At 36.3% G+C, this 23,549-nt stretch overlaps 2 protein-coding genes across 2 annotated transcripts in view; one reads left to right on the top strand and one right to left on the bottom strand.

Annotated features, from left to right (window-relative positions):
* The window catches only part of METTL24 (methyltransferase like 24), a 153,753-nt gene extending 136,582 nt beyond the window's left edge, over positions 1-17,171 (top strand). Inside the window, exon 6 of the mRNA XM_061427608.1 lies at positions 16,868-17,171. Coding sequence (XP_061283592.1) covers positions 16,868-16,879 — 12 coding nt within the window. The 3' untranslated portion in view covers positions 16,880-17,171. The remainder of the gene's footprint in view (positions 1-16,867) is intronic.
* CDC40 (cell division cycle 40) overlaps positions 1-23,549 on the bottom strand; it is a 48,161-nt gene that overhangs the window by 4,116 nt on the left and 20,496 nt on the right. Inside the window, exons 5-14 of the mRNA XM_061427585.1 lie at positions 20,481-20,564; positions 18,922-19,061; positions 16,138-16,234; positions 14,690-14,829; positions 13,787-13,861; positions 11,557-11,602; positions 8,674-8,775; positions 7,541-7,656; positions 6,903-7,036; positions 1,666-1,742 (exon numbers count right to left, since the gene is read on the bottom strand). Of these exons, the coding sequence (XP_061283569.1) occupies positions 1,666-1,742; positions 6,903-7,036; positions 7,541-7,656; positions 8,674-8,775; positions 11,557-11,602; positions 13,787-13,861; positions 14,690-14,829; positions 16,138-16,234; positions 18,922-19,061; positions 20,481-20,564 (1,011 nt within the window). The remainder of the gene's footprint in view (positions 1-1,665; positions 1,743-6,902; positions 7,037-7,540; positions 7,657-8,673; positions 8,776-11,556; positions 11,603-13,786; positions 13,862-14,689; positions 14,830-16,137; positions 16,235-18,921; positions 19,062-20,480; positions 20,565-23,549) is intronic.

Below are 23,549 nucleotides of genomic sequence, written 5' to 3' on the forward strand. Positions count from 1 at the left end.
AGTCATGTTCAGCTCTTTTTGAGACCCCATGAACTGTAGCCCACTAGGCTACTCTGTCCATGGGATTTCCCAGGCAAGAAATACTGGAGTGGGTTGCCACTTCCTTCTCCAGGGGTTCTTTCTGACAAAGTCTGAACTTGCACTGAGCCACCAAGGAAGCCCATGATAATCTGCAGGTCCATCCATTCTGTGCAATAGCATTATTTCATTCCTTTTTATGGCTGAGTAGTATTCCATTGTATATATGTACCACATCTTTATCCATTCATCTGTCAATGGACATTAAGGCTGTTTCCATGCTTTGGGAATTGTGCAGCCATGAACACAAGGGTGCATGAATCTTTTCAAAATACAGTTTTGTCTGGGTATATGACCAGGAGTGGGACTGCTGAATCATGTGGCAACTCTATTTTTAGTTTTTTGAGGCAACTTCATACTGTTTTCTATAGTGGCTGTACCAATTTACATTCCCACTAATAGTGTAAGAGTCACCTTTCCCTCCATACCCTCTCTAGCATTATTTATAGACTTTTTAATGACATCCATTCTGATTGGTGTGAGGTAGTACCCCACTGTAGTTTTTGATTTGCACTGCTCAAATAGTTAGTGATGAAGAGCATCTTCTAATGTGCCTATTGGTCATCTGTATGTCTTGTTTGGAAAAATGTCAATTTAGGTCTTCTGCCCATTTTTTTTGATTTAGGCCACATTGCTTTCATCTACCTAGGATTCACCAAAACCACTAGAGTCTAAACTGAAGTATCTTTGTATCCTATATGTTATAGACATTATAAAGGATGACCCTAACAATGTTCATAGTCAGACTAAGTAAGTGGCCTTGTTCAAGATGGGCACAGTATTGGTGACAGATGGTTTAAAAATACACTGTATGAAATGTAGGTGCACAAATGTGACTGTATACAATATGGTGATTATCAGAACAGCACCCTGTGAGGTTGCTCTTCTCATAAAAATCACAGGACACTTGACAATTGTCCACCGATTTGCCTATGGTAGATGCTTCGACTGGAAGAGCAAACTCTTGCTCCCTCTTCCTTGCTCTATTCTCACAGCAGCTACATGAGCTAACAGTGGCTTTGATGACCATGCTGCCCAAACATCAGGTCCTCCACTTTAATATCCTCATGTAAAATTATATCAGTATATCTGGAGTACTCGTACTTAAAAGGCCATGAGTTACTGAATAGAAAACAGTATTAAGCAGACTTATCTTTTAAATTTTTGTCTGAGAAAATCTTTTATGGTGAATTGCTAAGGTGTTCTCATATAAGGAACCAGAACAAAATTACCTATTCCCCAAAAGAAAAAGAGCTCACAGTAAATCACTAAATGAGTTGCTGAACATGATTCTGTTGGAAGAATTATTAAAAAAAAACAAACCCAAAACCCTGATTCTCAGATGGAAATCCTTAGATGCTTGGGCAATGTTGCAAATCATTGTTTCTTTTATTTTTACCTTTTTTAAAAAAAAAACAAGAGAATGGGTGAGGTGACTCATACATGAAAATCAGTGATTATTTCTAATATACAAGTATGGCACTGTGACAGACCTCCCCCAGGAGGGAATGGCCAAGGCTCTTTTGAAAACAAAAATCACACAGTGTCTTAGAAGCTCATTTAAAAACACTGTAACTACTAACTCACCATTTGGAGACAAAGTCACTGCAGGCATTGAGTGCATACTGGGTTCTGCTATATACTTGAAATCCACAGGGATATCCCTAAAAATTAAAAATAGCATATCAGAATAGTAACTTTTAAAAGTACTTTTAGAAGAATAATCTCTGAAACAAAGAGATGCTCTTAAAATTATATATTTAAACTTTCACGAAACTTCCTGGAGGAAGGAAAACCACGAAACGACATTCTATTATTATAAAGCTTTTACTTATACAAATGACTTTCCATGATAATTACAAGTGTCAGTGATTTAGTTTTCTACTGCTATTTGATTTTAACTTTTCCCTTTATGTTAAAAAATAATCTGTTATTATAAGTTCTCTAATAATGAACTCATCTAAAAATGTACCATGGTAGACAGAAGCAAGACGTCTGAGGCAAGCCTGCACGGAAGTATTCTTTTACCCGCCAATCAACCATAACTCGGCACTCTGCAAGCAGGTTCAAATGCTAAAGAGCCTTCAGCAGTGCAAGTAGATGGTAGGCAAAGCCGCACAGGGATCTGCAAGCAGGCCAAGCCCATCCAGAAATCTCATAATTTCTGGCAGATTAAGCACCTGGACATCTTCTATTTTCAGCTTACATGTAAAGTATTCCAAATGTGTACAGTGTAGGAGAAAAAACATTAAACATTTTTTATGAGAATAAAAGATTACAAAATAAAAAAGAATAAAATGAAAACAACAAAAATTCAAAACTAGTCAAATTCAAAACCTAAATCTAAAACCATCCAAAGTTCTAAGTGTCTTTTCATTTTTAATACTCTCCATGATTAAAAAAAAAAAAAATTCAGTAGTTCTGAAGGATTTTGATCTTGCTGCTTTTCATGAGACATCAGAAATGTTTTTTTTAATAATGTGTGGGGAATGTAATCTGATGAATAATACGGAATATAAAGCACCAATTTCAATTTCAAACTATGGTTCAAGTTCAAAGACTGATTAATTAGAAAACAACAAAGACAATAATAATAATATGCCTTTTAAGTAAGGATCTTCTGTATCCATCTATCACCCCAGAAGAAGTAAACAACTAGAAAAAACTTCTGTCACAGTCTTTGTTGGAGGAAAATATTTTCTGGTATAACCTGAGGAACAGTAAGATTTATCAAATCTCAAACCCTTTATATCTCTAAATAACAGTGAGAAGTGACTTCACAATGATCCAAATATATTGAGACGAGCTTAATCTTAAAAAGGTTCAACTGCTTTTCCCTTCTCATATTTATTATTAGTAGCTGATAATTTTATAACATGGTTTTAAAAAATAAGAGCATTTTGTAAATTAAATTAACAATACTTCAGGTTCATTATCAATCCATGTTTTACTAAAAGTAAACAAAAAAATTTAAACAGATCCTTTATTTCAAGGACTCCTGATACAATGAGCTCTACAACAAGAGATTCTCTATATAAACAATCTGAACACCTATGAACTTCATAATTACTAGTAAAAATGCTAGGTGTAGTTCTATTTAATAATACTGTATTCTAATTAGAAATTATAAATCAGTATAATAAGCTTGTTGGACTGTGAAGAAAGCTGAGCACCGAAGAATTGATGCTTTTGAACTGTGGTGTTGGAGAAGACTCCTGAGAGTTCCTTGGACTGCAAGGAGATCCAACTAGTCCATTCTAAAGGAGATCAGTCCTGGGTGTTCTTTGGAAGGAATGATGCTAAAGCTGAAACTCCAGTACTTTGGCCACCTCATGTGAAGAGTTGACTCATTGGAAAAGACTCATGCTGGGAGGGATTGGGGGCAGGAGGAGAAGGGGATGACAGAGGATGAGATGGCTGGATGGCATCACTGACTCGACAGACATGAGTCTGAGTGAACTCCAGGAGTTGGTGATGGACAGGGAGGCCTGGCGTGCTGCGATTCATGGGGTCGCAAAGAGTCAGACACGACTGAGCGACTAAACTGAACTGAACTGAATATGCCACAAACAGGGCTTCCCTGGTAGCTCTGCTGGTAAAGAATCCGCCTGCAATGTGGGAGACCTGGGTTCAATCCCTGGGTTGGGAAGATGCCCTCAAGGAGGGCATGGTAACCCACTCCAGTATTCTCGCCTGGAGAATCCCCATGGTCAAAGGAGCCTGGCGGCTTCCAGTCTATGGGGTTGCAAAGAGTAGGACACGACTGAGTGACCAAGTACAGCACAGCATGTTACAAATAATCTTCAGCTTGGAAATGAAATCATCAAAAAAAAAAAAAACCTAACAAAAATGTATGACATTTTTAAAGATAAAAGAGTAGTGCCAACCTCTGAAATTTTCTTTTAACAAAAATAAATGCCTTTGGGAGAAAACATGCCTATGACAGCTCATGATATAGGATACCACAGGATGCTCAATATCTAATTACATCTCCTGTTCTCCTTTAAAACCGTGTAACAGGCTTAGTTTGTATGATATTGTTTAAGAAAACCAACTTTCCTTTGGATAAACCAGGAGGATGGATATTATGCTAAGTGAAATAAGTCAGACAGAGACAGACAAATACTACATGGTATCACTTATTTGTGCAATCTTTAAAAAAAATAAAATCAAACTCACAGAAATAGAGAGTAGATGGTGGCTGCCAGGGGATGGGTGGAGGGGTGAGTAGGGAATTAGGCAAAGCTAGCAAAAGGGTGCAAACTCTTAGCTGTAAGATGAATAAGGTCTGATGTTCTAGTGTATACCATGGTGGCTATTGTTGATAATACTGTACTGCATAACTGAAATTTGCTAGGAGAGTACAAACTAAGTGTTCTCACCAAACAAAAAGTAAATATGTGAGGTGATGGATATGTTAATTAACTCAGTGTGAAAGAGTTAATTAATTCTTTCACACTGTATATCGAATCATTATGTTGTACACTTTAAATACATTATAATTTTACTTATACCTCAATAAAACTGGGGAGAAAAACAGAAGAGAAAATCTCTAGAACTAGATTGATCTGAGTTTTAAATTCTGGCTCTTTCAAGTTTCTTGGGAACTTGGGCAGATTACTTAATAATATATCTCAGTTTTCTTATCTAAAAAACAGGAAAAGCAAATATACCTGTCTCATAAGATTACTTGCCCATTAAATGAAATAGTTCAGGCAAAATGCTTAGTGTGCCTGGGACACAGAAAGAGCTCAATAAATATAACATCATTAATAATTATGACAATAATGATTTTCTTATATATCTAGTCTGTGCCAGGCACTGTGCTGGTGTTGGAGGCAGATGGCGAGTTGAGGCAGTTCTTTCTCTCATGGTTAAGAACTTGTCAGGATACAACACTGTAAATAAACTATACTTAAAAAATACATATATACCCTACGCCCCATTAAAAAAAAGAGGAATAAATAAGCAAGAGGAATAAATAAGCAAGCACTATTAATAAAAAGCTGTGGGAAGCAAAGGGTTGTTTGTGTGGGATGATAGCGAAGAGGCACCTAATCTCATGTGAGGATTGGTTAGGAAGGCTCTAACAGCAAGTGAGAATTGAACTGAAATCTATAGGATGTCATCATTCATAATGAATCAGTATTTTGACTCTTAGTAGTATTTCTTAATATCTGAGAAGGGAAAAAAGTCTGTTAACATTTAATTTAATCAAAATATTTTGCTCACCAATGCTCTAATTTAGGAAACACTCACAAGTGTTCTAAAAGCCCTGTAACTGGTGTGTATCATTTAAACAGTTAACAATTTCTTTTATACTACTTCACATTTTCAAATGGAGCTGAAAATACCATCCAAAGATACAAACACCTGAAAGTCACCTGAAAGTTTAAATATAATCAAACTGTTAAGAGTACATAAAAACAAAACAGTTATATGTATGCTAAACTAACTACTTTGTTGTACAAATGGTCTAAGGTGGCCCATATGAAATGATGTCTTAATCGGGTCCTCAGCATGTAACATCATTTCTGAAGTAGGAGAGATCTTAGTTAAAAGATAGTCTCAAATCATGGACCTTAAGAATAATGCTAAGACTTTAAGAATAATGCTAAGACTATGTATATAGTAGTCAACTCTCCATTAATTGGAGGTAACGTGGAGGGAGTGTGGGAGAAACTGAAGTTAAATTACATTAAGTCTTCAATTACCCAAACTGTCCTGATGTGTTTACAGATGTGCTCAGGTACTTCTCTGGTGGCTCAGATGGTGAAGAATCTGTCTGCAATGCAGGAGACCCAGGTTTGATCCCTGGATCAGGAAGATCCCCTGGAGAAGGAAATGGCAACCCACTCCAGTATTCTTGCCTGGAGAATCCCCAAGGACAGAGGAACCTGATGGGCTACAGTCCATGGGATCACAAAGAGGTGGACACGACTGAGTGACTAATTTTTACTTTTCACAGGTCCCCAAACAGACTCAGTTTCCGGAGGAAACTGATGCCTGTAGTTGAAGACATCTCACTTCCTACAGCAGAACAACTTCTGGGGGTAGAAAGACACTTTCTAGTCCTTGAAGGCTGTAGCCACCGTTCGGCTATGTCTTATAAGTAACTATAAAAACAAGCTGGGTTCCAACCAAACATTCACTCTGACAAAAAGATTATTATGTACTACTTTGAAAATCGATTATAAAACATGATCTATGATAGATACTTAGTGACATTATTATTTCTTGACTTTAGAAAACTGTTTTTTTTTTTCCCTCTAGGAAAGCATAATTAACCAATATATTCTGATTATACTCTACAAGTAAAACATTTGTATTCTACCATTATAGGCTATGAACAGCAGGACATAAGGATGATGACCTAGGGCAAGTTTTTGAGTAATCAAAATGCAGATGTTTAGAAAATCAAGAGATTTTAAAATAGTTTCTTATTTTCTAAGGATAGGATCTTATACGCAATCCCTAGCATAAGCAATACAGTCTATATGTGTATCATCCCTACTTTTTGCAAAGATGAACAAAATACCTAATAAAGGATGTAAGACAGCACTATATAAGCTTTTAATTAGTATTAGAAAAATGACTCAAAATACATATTCTTTAGATAGGTTAAAGACTATGAAAAGTAGTGTGCTTAAACTTTAATTTTCATATTCTGGAGACTTGAATAGTTAAAACAATTTGATCGACAGGCCAGTGACCACAGTTGTGAAAATATTCAGATTGTTGTGTATTATCAGGCTTTCTCTTTGGCTACAAAATTTCAAGTTGTTTGCTTTATATAAATCAGATTTTTACTGATAAAAACTCACCATTCCCAAACTCTTAGGCTCTTATCATCAGATGTGCTTACAAATCTCCTATTCTCATCGACAAAAACAATGGTGTTGACAGCTCCCAAATGCCGATCATATTCCTGCACAATTTCTCCACTTCGAATGTCCCACTGTATATCAAATAAAGGAAAGGGCAAAGACAGAAGTAGAGCAGACTTATGAAAGCAAAGGTCATAATAATGATAAATGGAGAAGGAAAAGAAATCTCAATATCATCTTTTTTTTTAATTTAATTTTTTAACTTTACAATATTGTATTGGTTTTGCCATATATCAACATGAATCCTCCATAGGTATACACATGTTCCCCATCATGAACCCTCCTCCTTCCTCCCTCCCTGTACCATCCCTCTGGGTCGTCCCAGTGCACCAGCCCCAAGCTTCCAGTATTGTGCATTGAACCTGGAGTGGGGACTCATTTCATATATGATATTATACGTTTCAATGCCATTCTCCCAAATATCATCTTTTTATACATTTACTGCTTTCTGCTAAGACTAGAGCATCAGCAGACCCTAAAAAGTAGCAAACATTAAACAAGTTAATATTCCTTACCAGTCCCTGATACAATGTAAAGCTCAGGAATCTTAATAAAAATATTATGAAAAGACTTACTTGCACAATCTTCTTATCAGACATCCCAGCCACAAACAGATTTTGCTTATCTTCATCAGGATTAAATTTGACACAATAGGGTACTTTTCGGTTTGTAAATCTTGATATACACTGTCCTAAAACCAAAGACCCAAGTTAAAGTAGGTAAAATAAATTTGACCATTTAAAGACAACCTTGGAATTAAGATCTAGAGATCACTTGCTAATAAACTGGAGAAATGGCAGCCTGTTTGTTCTTTACTGCAAACTACATTGTTCCTTTTCATGAATTTTTAATGATTAAAAATAATATTTTCAAAAGTAAATCTGTATCATCAGTTGCAGAGCAGACAAAACTCTCCAGGTAATTAAAACATGCAGTAAAGAGTTGAAGACCATTGCCGAAGAGGTTAAGAGTATGGGGTTTAGCATTAGAAAGATGTTGGTTTAAATCCAATTTGACCATTACTAGCTGTGTAACCCTGGAAAAGTTACCTCTTAAGCCTCAGTTTCCTCATCTATAACAATATTTAAATTCATAGTGAGTGATAGTGTTAGGGCTGAACAAGATACTGCATATAAGTGCTTAGTATAATGCTTGGTAAACAGTGTTTAGTAACTATTAGCTATTTTCTTTATCCTTAAAACTCAGTAGGATGAAAGATGGTTCTCTGATTATATAAAATCACACTAGCCACAATGTGCTAATGTAATCAGTACATCTGTGAATATATAAAACCAATCTGCCCATGGAAGTTTAGACCTACATTTTAACTAATTGGGACAATTAAATTTAATTCTGTTCATCACGTATTTATTGTGCTTCTATTATTGTACAATGCAGCATGGTAGGTTATGTAGGGGATAACCTAAAGATCAAGTACATAGTCTATGGAAAATTTCAAATTTCCTTATATATCAATATATTTGCTTTATAAACTGTATTTCATGGAAAGGAAGTTTCATACTGAAAGAGCTACTTTTACAGCTCAGTTTCAACTTTATATACATTTTGTGGTATTAGCTGATGGCCAATGATATAAGAATCAGCAGTTAGAGAAGGTACCATTTTGGCACAGAAGACCACTCACATTGTTCCATTTAAAAGAACTAATTTCTAAGGTAAATATGTGTTAGTATAAGTGAGCTCTTACCTGTCTCAGTGTCCCAGAGCTTAAGATACCTGTCATAAGCTGCGCTGAGGAACTGTGTTCCTGCAGTATTAAAGCAGATGTCCCTAACAGCTTTACTGTGACCTAAAGGCAGAGACAATAGAAATGGAAGTGAGGTGAAGAGTCTTCATTTAAAACATAAGCATCATAAGACAAACAGCATTAAATAGTGTCTTCCAAGCCACGCTGTGAGTCAAAATCACTGGAACTCTACCTCCTGATTTACTGACTCAGAATATGTTATGTGTGGGCTACAGAATGTAGGTGTTTTCCCTCCCTTTGAAAAGCTCCTTAGGTGATTCTGATGCATAACATTTAAGTAAGAATCAAGAGAAAAGATCTAACTTTGTTTTAAAAGGTCTCTCATGGCACTCTCTTAATAATGTAATACATAAAGCTGATGACTGGTCAAGAATCTAAGAAAACGTAACAGTCCAATTATTGCCAATGAAAGAGAAATGACTGGTGACATTTTTAAGGTTCACTCTGAAATTACTAGCCAAGCTGGAAGTGAAAACAAAGTGACCTAAAGCTGATGTTCATGAAAATTGTGGCCTCTGTTCAATAATTGTGTATTTCTGGGATTATATTATTGAATTTCATAGAAGTGGATTCAGCATCTCATAGACTAAACGTTTTTAAAAACAAATATTAACTACGTTTAGTTTTAAAATGGCATTTGACAATAAATTTATTTCAAGGTGCTTTGCTTAGAAATCAATCTTACTGGACCAATCAACTCTTTTGAAAGTTATAGGGGTAAATAAAATGTGACTAAATGAAAGCAGAAACTTTCCTATTTTTTACTATCCCACTATGACCAAGACAATTGTACAAAATGTGCATGGCACAAATGGTCAACAGGAGCCCTAAATCACCACCACCACTGCTGACCTCTCGTCATGGCAAGCAGGCATTCTTTCCTACAGCAGGAGTCCTGGTCAGAGCTGTTATCATCTTTCTAAGTAGGAATTTTCAGTTTTCCAGTGAAAAGCAGCAAGAGCAGGGGGGACAGACGAGGACCAAATCCCCTACATCACAGGAGACATTCCTGTATGCTGCCGAGAGCCTTCCCAAAAGTCTTCTGGGCTGCCCTGGCATCTCGGACAGTATTTATTTGTGCAATGAGGCCCTAAAATCGTAACAAAGCACTACAGAATGGACTCCCACTTAAATCTAAAAACAGAGCCAATATAATTCAAATACCGTTTAATTTCGGTATAGTTAAATTTGGAAATGTAACCAGTCTTCATGCAAAATCTGACAAAGACAATCTACCAAAAGGCTAGTCTGCCACAAAGCTGTCCTCTTTTTGGTCTACTTTCCTTCAAGGAGTTCTCTCAACCTTTTCTTTTTACCTGTGTTTGCTGCCAATTCCTGGCCTCTCTTGAAAGCTCAACATCTGGCTATCTAATTGCTTACAAGACATTTTCATCTCAATATCTCAAAAGCAGCTCAATTTCCCTGAGTCTGAAACCTTATAATCTTCCTAAGATGAATGGCACCACCATTCATCCAGCCACCTGGATTTCCACCTCACTCTTTTTACACTCACTTCTATGCGGATGCTACCACGCTTATGGCAGAAAGTGAAGAGGAACTAAAAAGCCTCTTGATGAAAATGAAAGAGGAGAGTGAAAAAGTTGGCTTAAAGCTCAACATTCAGAAAACGAAGATCATGGCATCTGGTCCCATCACTTCATGGCAAATAGATGGGGAAACAGTGGAAACAGTGTCAGACTTTATTTTTGGGGCTCCAAAATCACTGCAGATGGTGACTGCAGCCATGAAATTAAAAGACGCTTACTCCTTGGAAGGAAAGTTATGACCAACGTAGATAGCATATTCAAAAGCAGAGACATTACTTTGCCAGGCTATGGTTTTTCCAGTAGTCATGTATGGATGTGAGAGTTGGACTGTGAAGAAAGCTGAGTGCCAAAGAATTGATGCTTTGAACTGTGGTGTTGGAGAAGACTCTTGAGAGTCCCTTGGACTGCAAGGAGATCCAACCAGTCCATTCTAAAGGAGACCAGTCCTGGGTGTTCTTTGGAAGGAATGATGCTAAAGCTGAAACTCCAGTACTTTGGCCACCTTATGCGAAGAGTTGACTCATTGGAAAAGACTCTGATGCTGGGAGGGATTGGGGGCAGGAGGAGAAGGGGATGACAGAGGATGAGATGGCTGGATGGCATCACCGACTCGATGGACATGGGTTTGGGTGAACTCCAGGAGTTGGTGATGGACAGGCAGGCCTGGCATGCTGCAACTCATGGGGTTGCAAAGAGTCGGACACGACTGAGTGACTGAACTGAACTGAACTAGTTACTAAGAGCCACTGCTTTTATTTAACTCTTCATTGTTCCTTTCCTCTCTTTCTGCTGCTTTAGTTCTGGCTCTCATCATCTGTAATCCAGACTAATGAAATAACTTTGTAAATCATTTTTTGTCTCCAGGTCTGCCCCACCAAAATATCCTCTATACTGCCATTGTGATCTTTGTAAACTTCAAATCTGATCATGATGCTTTCCTGCAAGAGCTGTTCAGTTGTTGGCTTCCAAAGACCCCCAAGACAGACCAAAGGTCTTTCACATTCTGCCCACCTCCACTGCTTTTCTCCCCGCTCACTGTATTCCTCATGCTATGCAGTTCTCACATCACTTCTGCTTCAGCTTCTGTTACTCTCTCTTCCTAGTTCTTTGCTTACATGGGAGACTTACCCCTCTTTCAAGACTCACTCAAGTCTGCTAAGGCTTTCCTTCACATCAGCAGCAAAATCAGTAGTAGTAAAATTACTGTTGATGATGTTACTGTAGTTTAAAAAGTCTTTCCGAACAGATTTATAGCCAGAGAGAAAAGAAATATTACCAATAAATGTTCGCAGACAGCGCCTGTCTCCATAAACCTCCCATAGCTAGAGGGGAAAAAAAAAAACAACACATAGAAACGTTAAATTTAATACAAGGCTTTGATAAAATGACAGCTTTTAACCACTAACAACAGTCATACGCCAGCTATGTGTGTGTACAGGGAACTTAACCAAGGCATTACATATCATTAAACACATTGTTTGGTGCTATTGCCTCAGAAGGTAAAGAATCACCTGCAATGCAGGACACCTGGATTCGATCCCTGGGTAGGGACGATCCCCTGAAGAAGGGAACAGCAACCCTTTCCAATAGTCTTGCCTGGAGAATTCCATGGAGAGAGGAGCCTGGCAGGTTATAGTCCATGGGGGCCAGAGTCGAACACGACTGAGTGACGAACACCGTCACTTTTTGTTGTTTTCACTTTTGGTGCTATTAGTCTGTGTTACACTATCTGGATTACACACATACTCGTGCACATGGATGTATAAACACTTCAAACTCTGAAATTAAGAGAACTTAACTTACATGGAACTTATACAGGTGCTTTTCATTTTCTTCTTCTTTTCTCTATTTGACATTTTCTGTGATGAAAAGTTTCTACTTATGTAATATTATAAACTAGCTTTAAAAGAATTAAATGTTATTAAAACTGCCATGTTATAACATTTTGATAGTGAAAAGTTTTTTTTTTTTAAACTCTTCTGAAGTATTAACTATTATAAAAGCTGTTATGAGTGCTTGCTTTGGCAGCACATATACTAAAAGCTGTTATGAAAATGAAAATCTAGACTAAAATGTAACAAGCTCATAGATCTCATTACATCTACAGCGAATTAATACAACAGCTTTGAAACTACCTTTGTTCTTGCCTGCCTCAAATCCAGTCCTACACAGTGCTGCTAGTGATCTGAAACAGAAAGCACTTCCTGGCTACCCAGTGCCTGCAGGGTAAAGCCTCAGTTCCCGCAGCACACCAGGAAAACATGCCTGGACCTGGTCCCCTGTTATGACTGTAGTCACTCTATGCCTCTCAGAACCTGCAGTTTTCAGCACACACAATACCGATGCATTCTATTTACTCCTCTCAGACATACTCTACTCCCTGTGTCCAGTCCCCCTAACCCATCCCTTACTTACACTTCCTGTTGGGGTATGCCTCCTCTCTGAAATCAGAACACCTCCTCTACACGGATCATTTACAACATAATGAAATGATCACCATAACAGCAGGAACAGTGCCAAAGTAATTTTTTATCCTCAGTCCCTTGTAAATAATAGGTACCTAATAAATGTACAAAAAGTGTACCTAGACATGAACTCAATTGAATTCTATGCTGGTCTAACTAGGCAAATAGAAGGCTTTAATCTCAATTAACACAGTCTGTATAAATTGAAAGTTAAAGGAAATGAGTCTTGCTACTCCAAGCTGCTGGTCTGTCATTTTAAACCACTAAGTCAAGACAAATGCCTAAATTGTTGCTCTCATAACAAAATGTTCCCTTTATATTAATATATTGTTACTACCCATGAATTATTTACAAAGGATAAAATTTTCATGAATCAACTTTCCAAGACCACTATAGGGTTGATATTTATTGACCAGTATAATGATCTGGACACAGAAGACATATAAAAGATAAAAACCATTCGACCAGATTTAAGTTTTTAAAAGGCTTTTCCCATATCAAATTGACATATATTGGCAACTGAGTTTTTTTTCTACCTCACACTATTGCTGAACATCAACTAAGGTAGACCTTCCCAAGACTATATAAAGTGGGAAAAGAGGCTGGGAGCAATTCTGCTACCAGCATTTGGAAGAAAAAAAGAGTGAATTATATTATTTACTCTCTAAAAATGGGATTTCTATCAGATATCCTCTCTACCTCTAAGGTACTGAGGAACAAATGAACTCCATTACATATCCAACACCTCTATAAAAATGCATTATTGGTGATTAAATATTCATGTGCCTAAAGCTAACGTGAGTGATTATGTTCTAATCAGCTATCTAAGCTTACAAAGAGCCTAGCCAATTGGACTACAAAGCCATATCTGAATCAACATGTTTCATAAACATGCTGCATAAACTGCTGCATTCACAGAGCTTAAGAGAAAATAATTAGCCTCTAACTGCCTAACAAACTCAGATCTATTTATAATTAACCAAATAGATTTAACCAAAGCACTAGCTTTGTAGCACTTCTACTCTATTACTGAAAACTCACCTTAATTTTACAGTCCATGGAACAAGACAGCAACAAATGGCCAGAGAGAGGAAACAATCTGACTGCACTGACGCCCTGTAAAAGGTATTGCAGTTATCAATCAGAAGCATTCCAAAGCTCAGCTAAAATTAAACAAAAGGGAAAGACAGTGTATTTTTAAACCACATAATTTACTACTTTTTTTTTCATTTTAAAATTCATACCCTGGAATAACCTTCAGAAGTATTCTAAGAGCAGCCCTTATTGACACAAAGCTTTTCAAGCCTTTTTGAACCTTCATCAGTGGCTCCCTCACCCAGGGGAATTCTGAGTCAATCATGTTGCTCATGCCCTCGCTCCTCTTCCTTCTTTTACTTAGTTCCTTTCTTCTTTGCTAAGAGCTGGAAATTATCAGTTGGAATAGTGAATACGACAAAGAATAGTAACATCAAAGTTTTCAAGTGCCTTGTCTCTGCATTACTTTAAGTATTATCATAGTGTATACACCAGGGAGCATCTAGTCTTTGAAGTGTGATAACCCCAAGAGCTAAGGCAAAATTACTGAGACTTTGGTGCTAGTATCAGCCCACTACTCACTGAGTTGGTGCCCAACAGGAAGCAGATAATGGCAGGAACTTGGAAGCGAAGGCCTGGGCTAACATAAGGGGGTAAGACACCAAATCATGAATGCTTATGTCATGACCCAATCAGATGACCCTGAAGACTGAGTACTCACTTGTGACTCACATGTGTTAGTACCTCCAAAGTGACTCCAGTTTATCTTTAATGACTTCCTTGCTCTATCTCCCTTCTCTACATCTTCACTAGAAATACTGAATGTCCCACATCAACAGCTGAAGATTTATGTTGGCTTCACTGTTATATTAATGCATTACAACAAATAAAAACAACTAATTCATTTACCTTTGTGTGTCCAGACCACACATGAATTTGTTTTTTGGGAAGATAACATTTCTCAGGTGGCACAGTTGACCGCAGATTAACACCAACATCCTGAGGTATGTGAAGATAGGACCTGCCTTGATAGTCATACATTTCTTTAACTGAAACAAGAAGGCAAAAGAAAGCAGTGAACAAATAAAAGCTGTAGTTATGAAATCTATATTCTTAAAATAATAAACACTTGGTTCACAAGGATATCACTGCATATTAAAATTTAGGTAATACTATTTTGATGATGTTAAGACCAAGAGACAGCTAAAATTTAACTGCCTGAAATCACGGCTATTATTTCAATCAGAGGTAGTATTTTGGAATCCCTAAATTTCCAGAGAATATCAAACCTTTAAATAAGCTCTTACTTCCTTTATCCAGTTTTAGTAGCGTGTACAAAAGACTCTACTGCAGTATAATTATTGAGAGAAGAAAAGATAACACTTGGGCATTATGAGTCACTGGCAAAGAATCAGAAGCAAAACAGGATTAAAAGGAAGTTAAAACAAAAGTATATAAACTATCCTTTTCCCTGTTTTCCTCCCTTATGCCCTTCCTGGTTCCTTTTCCAATCTCTTTTCTACTTTCAACTAGATTTACAATGAAGTCACATTTGAGAATTAAATGACATAGTATAATATGTATCAAAGCATTTAGTAGCATGCTCCACAGAATAAGTACTCAATAAATGTTGGCTGTTATTGTTATTATGGCTGTAAGCACACAGTACTAAACAGACTCCTTAGAGATAAAACGAGAGCTTGAGAAACTAAAACTAAATATGACCTCATTAAATATATATTTGATAAGTGGTATAACATTAGAGTAATCAATACTATCTGAACTGGATTATTCTTTATAGTCTGGTAACCACTACATAATTTCCCCAATATAACTAGTTAGTAATAAACCAGGTAGTCTAGAATATTTATAATTTATTTTGGTGAATATGTATTTCCTTCTGCAAATCAAAATAAGTATGAGCATGTAAATCTCTAATCTACTTACCTGAAAAACAAAGTTTATTCTTTAAAAGTGTTATTTAGTAACATACCTGTGATCATACCTGGAGAAAATTTGGCTTGGTTAAAAAGAAAAGGTTAAAATGACTGGGGTACTAATTATATGCCAAAAAGAGTCAACTTTATCTTAAGGAAGCACAGATTGTGAACCATAATCTCCTTTACCTATCTTTAAAAAAAATTCATTAGTACTTCAAAAAAATAATCTGTGGCCATCTCTAATTATAACACAGAGGAGTTTGCTATAATTTCTTTGGGATGCAAATTGTCCAATATAATTCTTAATATAATGATTCCCAGTAGCTGATTAGTAAAGGCAATTAATATATGAACAGAGAACAGAGTAAATATCTGAAAGTTTATCACAAAAAAGAAGAGGCATAAAAAATATATTACCATGTAAGATTGTCTTTTCCTCTCCAGGTTTCTCTTCTTCCTGTTTGCCTTTCTTCTGCCTCTTTGCTGTAATTTCATCCAATTCTTTTTGTTCTTCCTAAGGAAATTAAGGAGTGAATTTTTAAAATGGATGTTCCAGAACCCCATCCTGGCCACTGCTGATCATAAATGCTTTACAAGGAGGTGCACTTTTTTGGTGAAGCAATAGCTGCAAGTATATCTCCCAGGATAACAATCTCAACTCTTAGGCAGATTACAAAATGGCATTAAACACACAGTGTTTTTGAACTTTTAAACTCATTTAATACAAAACCTCTCCTTCTAGAACAGCTAGGAGTAATTTAATGTATTACGATAATTATGTAAGTGAAAAAAATGAGGTAATTAGAAAACCTAGTATATACCAGAAATACAGTGAATTTGAGTAAACAATGTTCTTCATAAACAGCTTTTAATAGTCATAAGGATATAAGCAATGACTACAGATTTGTGACACAACTTTTACGGGAAGAGCAGTAAAAGGAAGTGGGTGGTGGTGGATAGTCGCTAAGTCATGTCCAACTTTTGTGATCCCATGAACTGTAGCCCACCAGGCTCCTCTGTCCATGGGGTTTCCCAGGCAAGAATATTGGAGTGGGTTGCTATTTCCTTCTCTAGGGCATCTCCTCGACCCAGGGATCAAACCTGGGTCTCTTGCATTGCAGGCAGATATATATTTTTTTTTTACCAGATTCTGCCATGAAGGAAGCCCAAAAGGAAGATAAAGTGAGTGAAATCGTTGTGTCTGACTCTTTGCGACCCCATGGACTGTAGCCTAACCAGGTTCCTCCGTCCATGGGATTTTCCAGGTAAGAATACTGGAGTGGGTTGCCATTTCCTTCTCCAGGAGATCTATCCGACCCAGGTATTGAACCCAGGTCTCCCGCATTGTAGGCAGACGCTTTACCATCTGAGCCACCAGGGAAGATCCAAAAGGAAGATAGGGTAGTAATAAATCCTTATAGTAACTGAGAAGTCAAAATAAATAAAGAGCAGCATATGTGTATTACTGAGATAATTGGATATGAGATAGAGATAGAAAGTAAGCATCCTGAGGACAGGATTTTCTCTTAATCTTGTTCATTGCTGTATCCCTAAGACCTAGAATAGGGACTGGCTCATAGAGACAGTAGGATTAGGAGGTGGAGAGGGCAAGGTAGGGTTTTATAGTTTTACTTTATACATTTCATAGTATTATGAAGAACACATATATAGATATACTACTGGAAAAAGCAAGAGAGTTCCAGAAAAACATCTTTTTCTGCTTTATTGACTATGCCAAAGCCTTTGACTCTGTGGATCACAATAAACTGTGGAAAATTCTCAAAGAGATGGGAATACCAGACCATCTGATCTGCCTCTTGAGAAATTTGTATGTAGGTCAGGAAGCAACAGTTAGAACTGGACATGGAACAACAGACTGGTTCCAAATAGGAAAAGGAGTACATCAAGGCTGTATATTGTCACCCTGCTTATTTAACTTCTATGCAGAGTACATCATGAGAAATGCTGGACTGGAAGAAACACAAGCTGGAATCAAGATTGCCAGGAGAAATATCAATAACCTCAGATATGCAGATGACACCACCCTTATGGCAGAAAGTGAAGAGGAACTAAAAAGCCTCTTGATGAAAGTGAAAGTGGAGAGTGAAAAAGTTGGCTTAAAGCTCAACATTCAGAAAACGAAGATCATGGCATCCAGTCCCATCACTTCATGGGAAATAGAGGGGGAAACAGTGGAAACAGTGTCAGACTTTATTTTTCTGGGCTCCAAAATCACTGCAGATGGTGACTGCAGCCATGAAATTAAAAGACGCTTACTCCTTGCAAGGAAAGTTATGACCAACCTAGATAGCATATTCAAAAGCAGAGACATTACTTTGCCAACAAAGGTTCGTCTAGTCAAGGCTATGGTTTTTCCTGTGGTCATGTATGGATGTGAGAGTTGGACTGTGAAGAAGGCTGAGCGCCGAAGAATTGATGCTTTTGAACTGTGGTGTTGGAGAAGACTCTTGAGAGTCCGTTGGACTGCAAGGAGATCCAACCAGTCCATTCTGAAGCAGATCAGCCCTGGGATTTCTTTGGAAGGAATGATGCTAAAGCTGAAACTCCAGTACTTTGGCCACCTCATGCGAAGAGTTGACTCATTGGAAAAGACTCTGATGCTGGGAGGGATTGGGGGCAAGAGGAGAAGGGGATGACAGAGGATGAGATGGCTGGATGGCATCACTGACTCGATGGACGTGAGTCTGAGTGAACTCCGGGAGTTGGTGATGGACAGGGAGGCCTGGCGTGCTGCACTTCATGGGGTCGCAAAGAGTCGGACACGACTGAGTGACTGATCTGATCTGATACTACTTTGTTAAAATTTTAAAAAAATTAAATAAACCCATCATCAATTCTAAAATCATAGAAAGGCTGATTTTGTAATTACTATCTGAACATTGGTATCAGAAAAGCAACCTCCATGGCACCTTAATAGTATTATCAGGGTGATTTTTATTACCAATTGTTCAATACTATATTTTAGCTAAAAATTATGGAAGAAAATAAATCAGAAAAATATAAACAAAAATTATTCCAAAGAAAAACAAAGGAATCTTATAGTATTTTCTCAGTTAACTAAGGCAGAGAAATTCTGATGAGTCATTTAGTTCTCTAAGGAAACCTCATTTATTAACACAGATATCCTTCATTGAGACATAGCATACAGTTGAACCGGCAGTGAAAAATGTCAAAGCTTACTTCTGAAGGTTTGGCTACATCTTTTTCGTCCACATATTTTGCCCAAGGTCCCAAGAAACCATCAATATTAGATGCATCATTTTCTTTAAATTTTTTCCTCTTTTCTATTTTCTTCTGACCAGTTTCAAACACAGTTAAACCTACATTAAAAAGAAATCACAAATATGGGTATTTCCTAAAGATATACACACACACATATATTTTCATAGATTTATTTAAAACACAAAATAAAAGCTATATGAATCCAGACATATGGACTCATGCTATATATAGAGAGACTCAATCTTCTGGGCAAAGCAGATTTCTACTGCTGCAACTGCAGTATTTTACAAATTCTAATATATGTGAAAAAAAGACTCAGCTATGTAATCCTGCCATGGTACACAATCTTTTTAATTAATCACAGACCTTTATCAGTAGATTTTACCACTTTCTGAAAGAAACAGCAATTTAATAATGTTAAGTAATGGAAAATTTACCTCTGAAAGCAAGAATAAACAAATTTCTAATTTAAAGCCAAATTAGATAAAATTTCATTAATAAGTGTTCCTTGCTTCACTATATTATAATGCAACAATATAAAGAAGGTTTCACAAGAATCTGTATTTCTTCCAAGTGAACTCAATCTAAACTGGACCTCTAATATCATAAATCTTAACAGGAAGAAAGAGGATGTTTCTAGTTGGGATTCTCATTTGATCAATAGAAAGTGGCATGCTGTGTGTAGTCATTAAATTGGAAAAAGAAAGGTTTACCAGAGCCATAGTCAAAATTTCACTGTTAACTGAGAATTTAGCTACATAAAGATGTAACTTGTAGAGGTCTAACAAAGAGAAAAACTTACCTATATTAATTCAAATCAGTTTCCTTTAGGCTGTGTTATAACAAAAGGTTGTTAAAATCCTATTTTTACAACAATCTAGCTCATAAACCAAAGGCAGCTTGATCATATAGGCTATAGAGTTACTAAGTGCCCTCATACAAATAGCATATTCTTTTTCTATCCAACATTTTATGTATAAGATTCCAAGGGGCTGATGAGCTTTGTGGCAAGTTAACATTTAGAGTATGATGCTTTGTCTTATAGTAAGTACAAAATGAACACAGGCACAAACATATGTTTTAAAACACATATTCAAACTCGGCTTCAAAGCAACCCTTAAAGGCAATTTCCACAGATATGCACAATGATATTTTTTTCTGCTCTGTTAAAATGGAGCTTTACATTAGTGTTGAGAAATAAATCGCTAAAATTAGTTATACATTCATTTTCATTTCTTAAATGATTTCTACAATGTTGGCACTGTGCCAAGAACTCACCCTCCCTGCCATAGGTATGACTATCTTCCCTACAAGGCTGCACACCTAATAAGGGGCAAAAGCAAGCTCTACACTAACTATATAAATACATTGCTCTAAACTATATCACTCTACTGTCTCAAGTTTAAAAAAATCAGGAGTTAAATTAAATACTAGTTCTTTCCCTACTTTCCAAAGTCAACTTACAAACAATAAGTATAATTATGTATATTTGATATTAAATATTTCAAATAAGTTACCTTGATTTTTTTCAGCTTCTTCTACAGAACCAATATACTTAGTAGACACTTGATGATTATCTAATGAAGGGTCCAATGCATAACCTGAAAGGAAAAACGTACAAATTACTGATTCCATTTTTTCCCATTTACAATTCATTTTAATTCTATGCACATTTACTCATTTTACATTTTCCTTCCCAAGATGTTGAAAATAGCTTCTTTTGTTTGTCTTCTTGTGACCTTATTTCTTCCTTATTTTCTGAAAGTGTCACAGATTCTTTTATCATCAAGATGTACATAACAATAATTCTATCAAAAGCAAACCAAATTTTCAATTGTAAAGTTGCCTGTGACGGGCAGCTCAAGATAATTTTAAAGGCCTTCATTGTGTTGGATCTCTCTGAGCTTATCTCCAAAAGAGTTATCACTTTATCACATTCACCTGTCCACTCATACTCTGAATACCAATTCTTCGTGGGCCATGTTTCTATTCAGAATCATTAACCTGAAGGAACAGGCTAGGAAGCCAAGAAGAAAAGGAAGAATAGGACAAAAGAATTCACACAAACCACTGAGAGACTAAGAACTCAGATAAACACCAAAAATGGGAGCTAAAAACAGAACAGTAGCATAAGTGAGTAGGACGATACAATAAATGAGACTATCTTCTCAGATAAGGAGTAAAGGTGGCTGTGATAAACTAGATAATACACTTAGATTACAACACTGCTACAACCGTTTAAAAATGGGAAGAAATGTAGGGTTAATGTTTGTTCTGTATCACAGCAGAGTTACAGAGTGATAAGTATGAGACTTGGGTAATGCTGAATTCCTGTGCCATCTCCTTCATGTCTCATGTAACACTAGTACAAGGTCTCAGGAAGGTTTGCTCCCTGGTACTAAGCACATTGGAGAAGATAACAGAAAGGTCTGTAGCTTTACATTCCATATATAAGAGTGAGAAGAAACAAGTAGATAGGATCTGGAGCTAGACAAGAATTTTTCATGAAAAAATGATAAAACTTTTAAATTAACACAAAGTTATACTTGCTTATTACCTGGAGGGGAAAAAAAAAAAAGGCTGCTAAACCTGAGGTTGGTTAACTTGTTTACTAGTTTAAGTTCAAATAAATGGTGCTCAGTTCTAAGACTTCCATAAGACCATACATTTCTTAGTTTGCAAGAGGCTACTTTTTTACTCCAGGCTGCCTAACATAGTATATCCCACATTCACTTTTTATGTCTTTAACTCACTAAATAGTTCATTCTGTGTCCTAGCCCACTCTCTCTTGATGGAAGAGGCAAAAAAAAAAAAAAAATCAGCTATTTTTTCCCCCCAAATAAGCTATTTCTGAATCTAGGCCTAAAGCCAACTGAATAGCTCTAAATGCTTACTCTTGCTATAGGATAGCTTAAGAAAAGTAGGTATCTGTATGAACTTTGTAGGTATCTGCACTGACTTTTACTTGTTTAAAGATTTAAACTATCTAAGCTATTGCTTAAGGCCCTTCTTTCTAAAGTCTAAAAAAAATATGCAAAATCTTTATAAGTTTGTTTCATTATAGGCTAGGATATAATAAATTCATGATGTAACAGGGTTGATTTTTATGTACTGCACATATATTTTAGGTTTACATGGAATCTCTTATATGTAAGCAATGGGTACAATGCATTTATTTTGTTGGACTGGAAGTGTTATTGAACTCTTTTTGGAGATTTTAGAGGTATAGAGTCTTTCACTATGAATTTTGTCACCTGGCTTGGTGAAATATAATTTAATATATGACAATCTTTTTTACAACCAGTTTCCAATATATTGTGGATAAACAACTAAGACTATATGTACTAAACCTCTAAACTAATTCAGTGAATCAGTTTACATCACTCTTTAAAAACTAGAAAAAAAAAGAAACCCTTTCCAATATTAGAATAATTAAGTAAATTGAGATAAAACCAATCAGAGGGTATTACATAGCTCTTAAAAATAATAAGCTTTGAGATTATAAAGTAACACTGAAAAATGCTTATGACAGAATATTGATTTAAAAAAAGCTGCAAAATTTTCAGTTTAGAAGGATTATAGCTTTATAATACAAAATATGTATAATAAAAAAGACTTGGAGGAATAAATTTCACTAAAAGTAGGCATATCAGTATGGTAGGGTTATAGGTAACCTTTTTTCCCTCTTTCCTAAATGTTTAAAATTTATGTCATTTTTTAGCGAAAACAACTATTATTAAAAAGCATCACTGCATACATATTTCACATGATACTGCTTTCTTAACTTTTGCGGGGCCCTCCCTTAAAATAATGGAAGTTAATGGCAGATAGGACAGAAAAAGATTACAACTACAACAGGCATAAAAACATTCTCAGTTACTTTGCTTAATCACTCTACCAAAAAGTTCTTCAAAGCAGAAGGTGATCAATGTATCTCTCAACCTACACATGTAGATTATAGGAAGAGAAAGAAAACACACCACCAAATATGAACAAATCTGATATAAGTGACCAGACTTCTGTTCTGTAGAACCAACAAGGACAATATTATAAAGACCATCTTCTTTCAGAGGGGATTCCCAGCTTTGTATACACGTTAACTTGTAGCCATTCCATTTCTTGATATCCCTCAGTAATCAACAGAAAACTTTTCAGAGAGAAGATTTGAGAAAGAGAGTGAAGTCAACCAGTACATAAAAAAATTAAAATATAACTCTTAAGACTCTCTCCCTCTTTAGTCGCTAAGTCCTGTCCAACTCTTGCGACCCTATGGACTGCAGCCTGCCAGGCTCCTCTGTCCATGGGATTCTCCAGGCAAGAATACTCTTCAGTCTATCCTGTTATTAACCAATTTCAATAGCAATCTGCATATAACAGTCATTCAGTAAGAAGTGCTATCAAAAAGTAGAACAGAAAACATTCTGTTTTTAAGACTGCAGAATATTTCTAGTATTCAGAAATCAGAGCAGGTTTAGAATGACAGCTAAAAACACTAGTGCGCCTTCCCATCTGTATATTTACAGATATGTATAAGAAAACACATTACCCTTTTAAGGCATCCAGATTAATAAATTTAAAAAGCCAGA

The sequence above is a fragment of the Bos javanicus genome, chromosome 9 (assembly GCF_032452875.1).
Source record: "Bos javanicus breed banteng chromosome 9, ARS-OSU_banteng_1.0, whole genome shotgun sequence".
NCBI classification, from domain to species: Eukaryota; Metazoa; Chordata; class Mammalia; order Artiodactyla; family Bovidae; genus Bos; species Bos javanicus.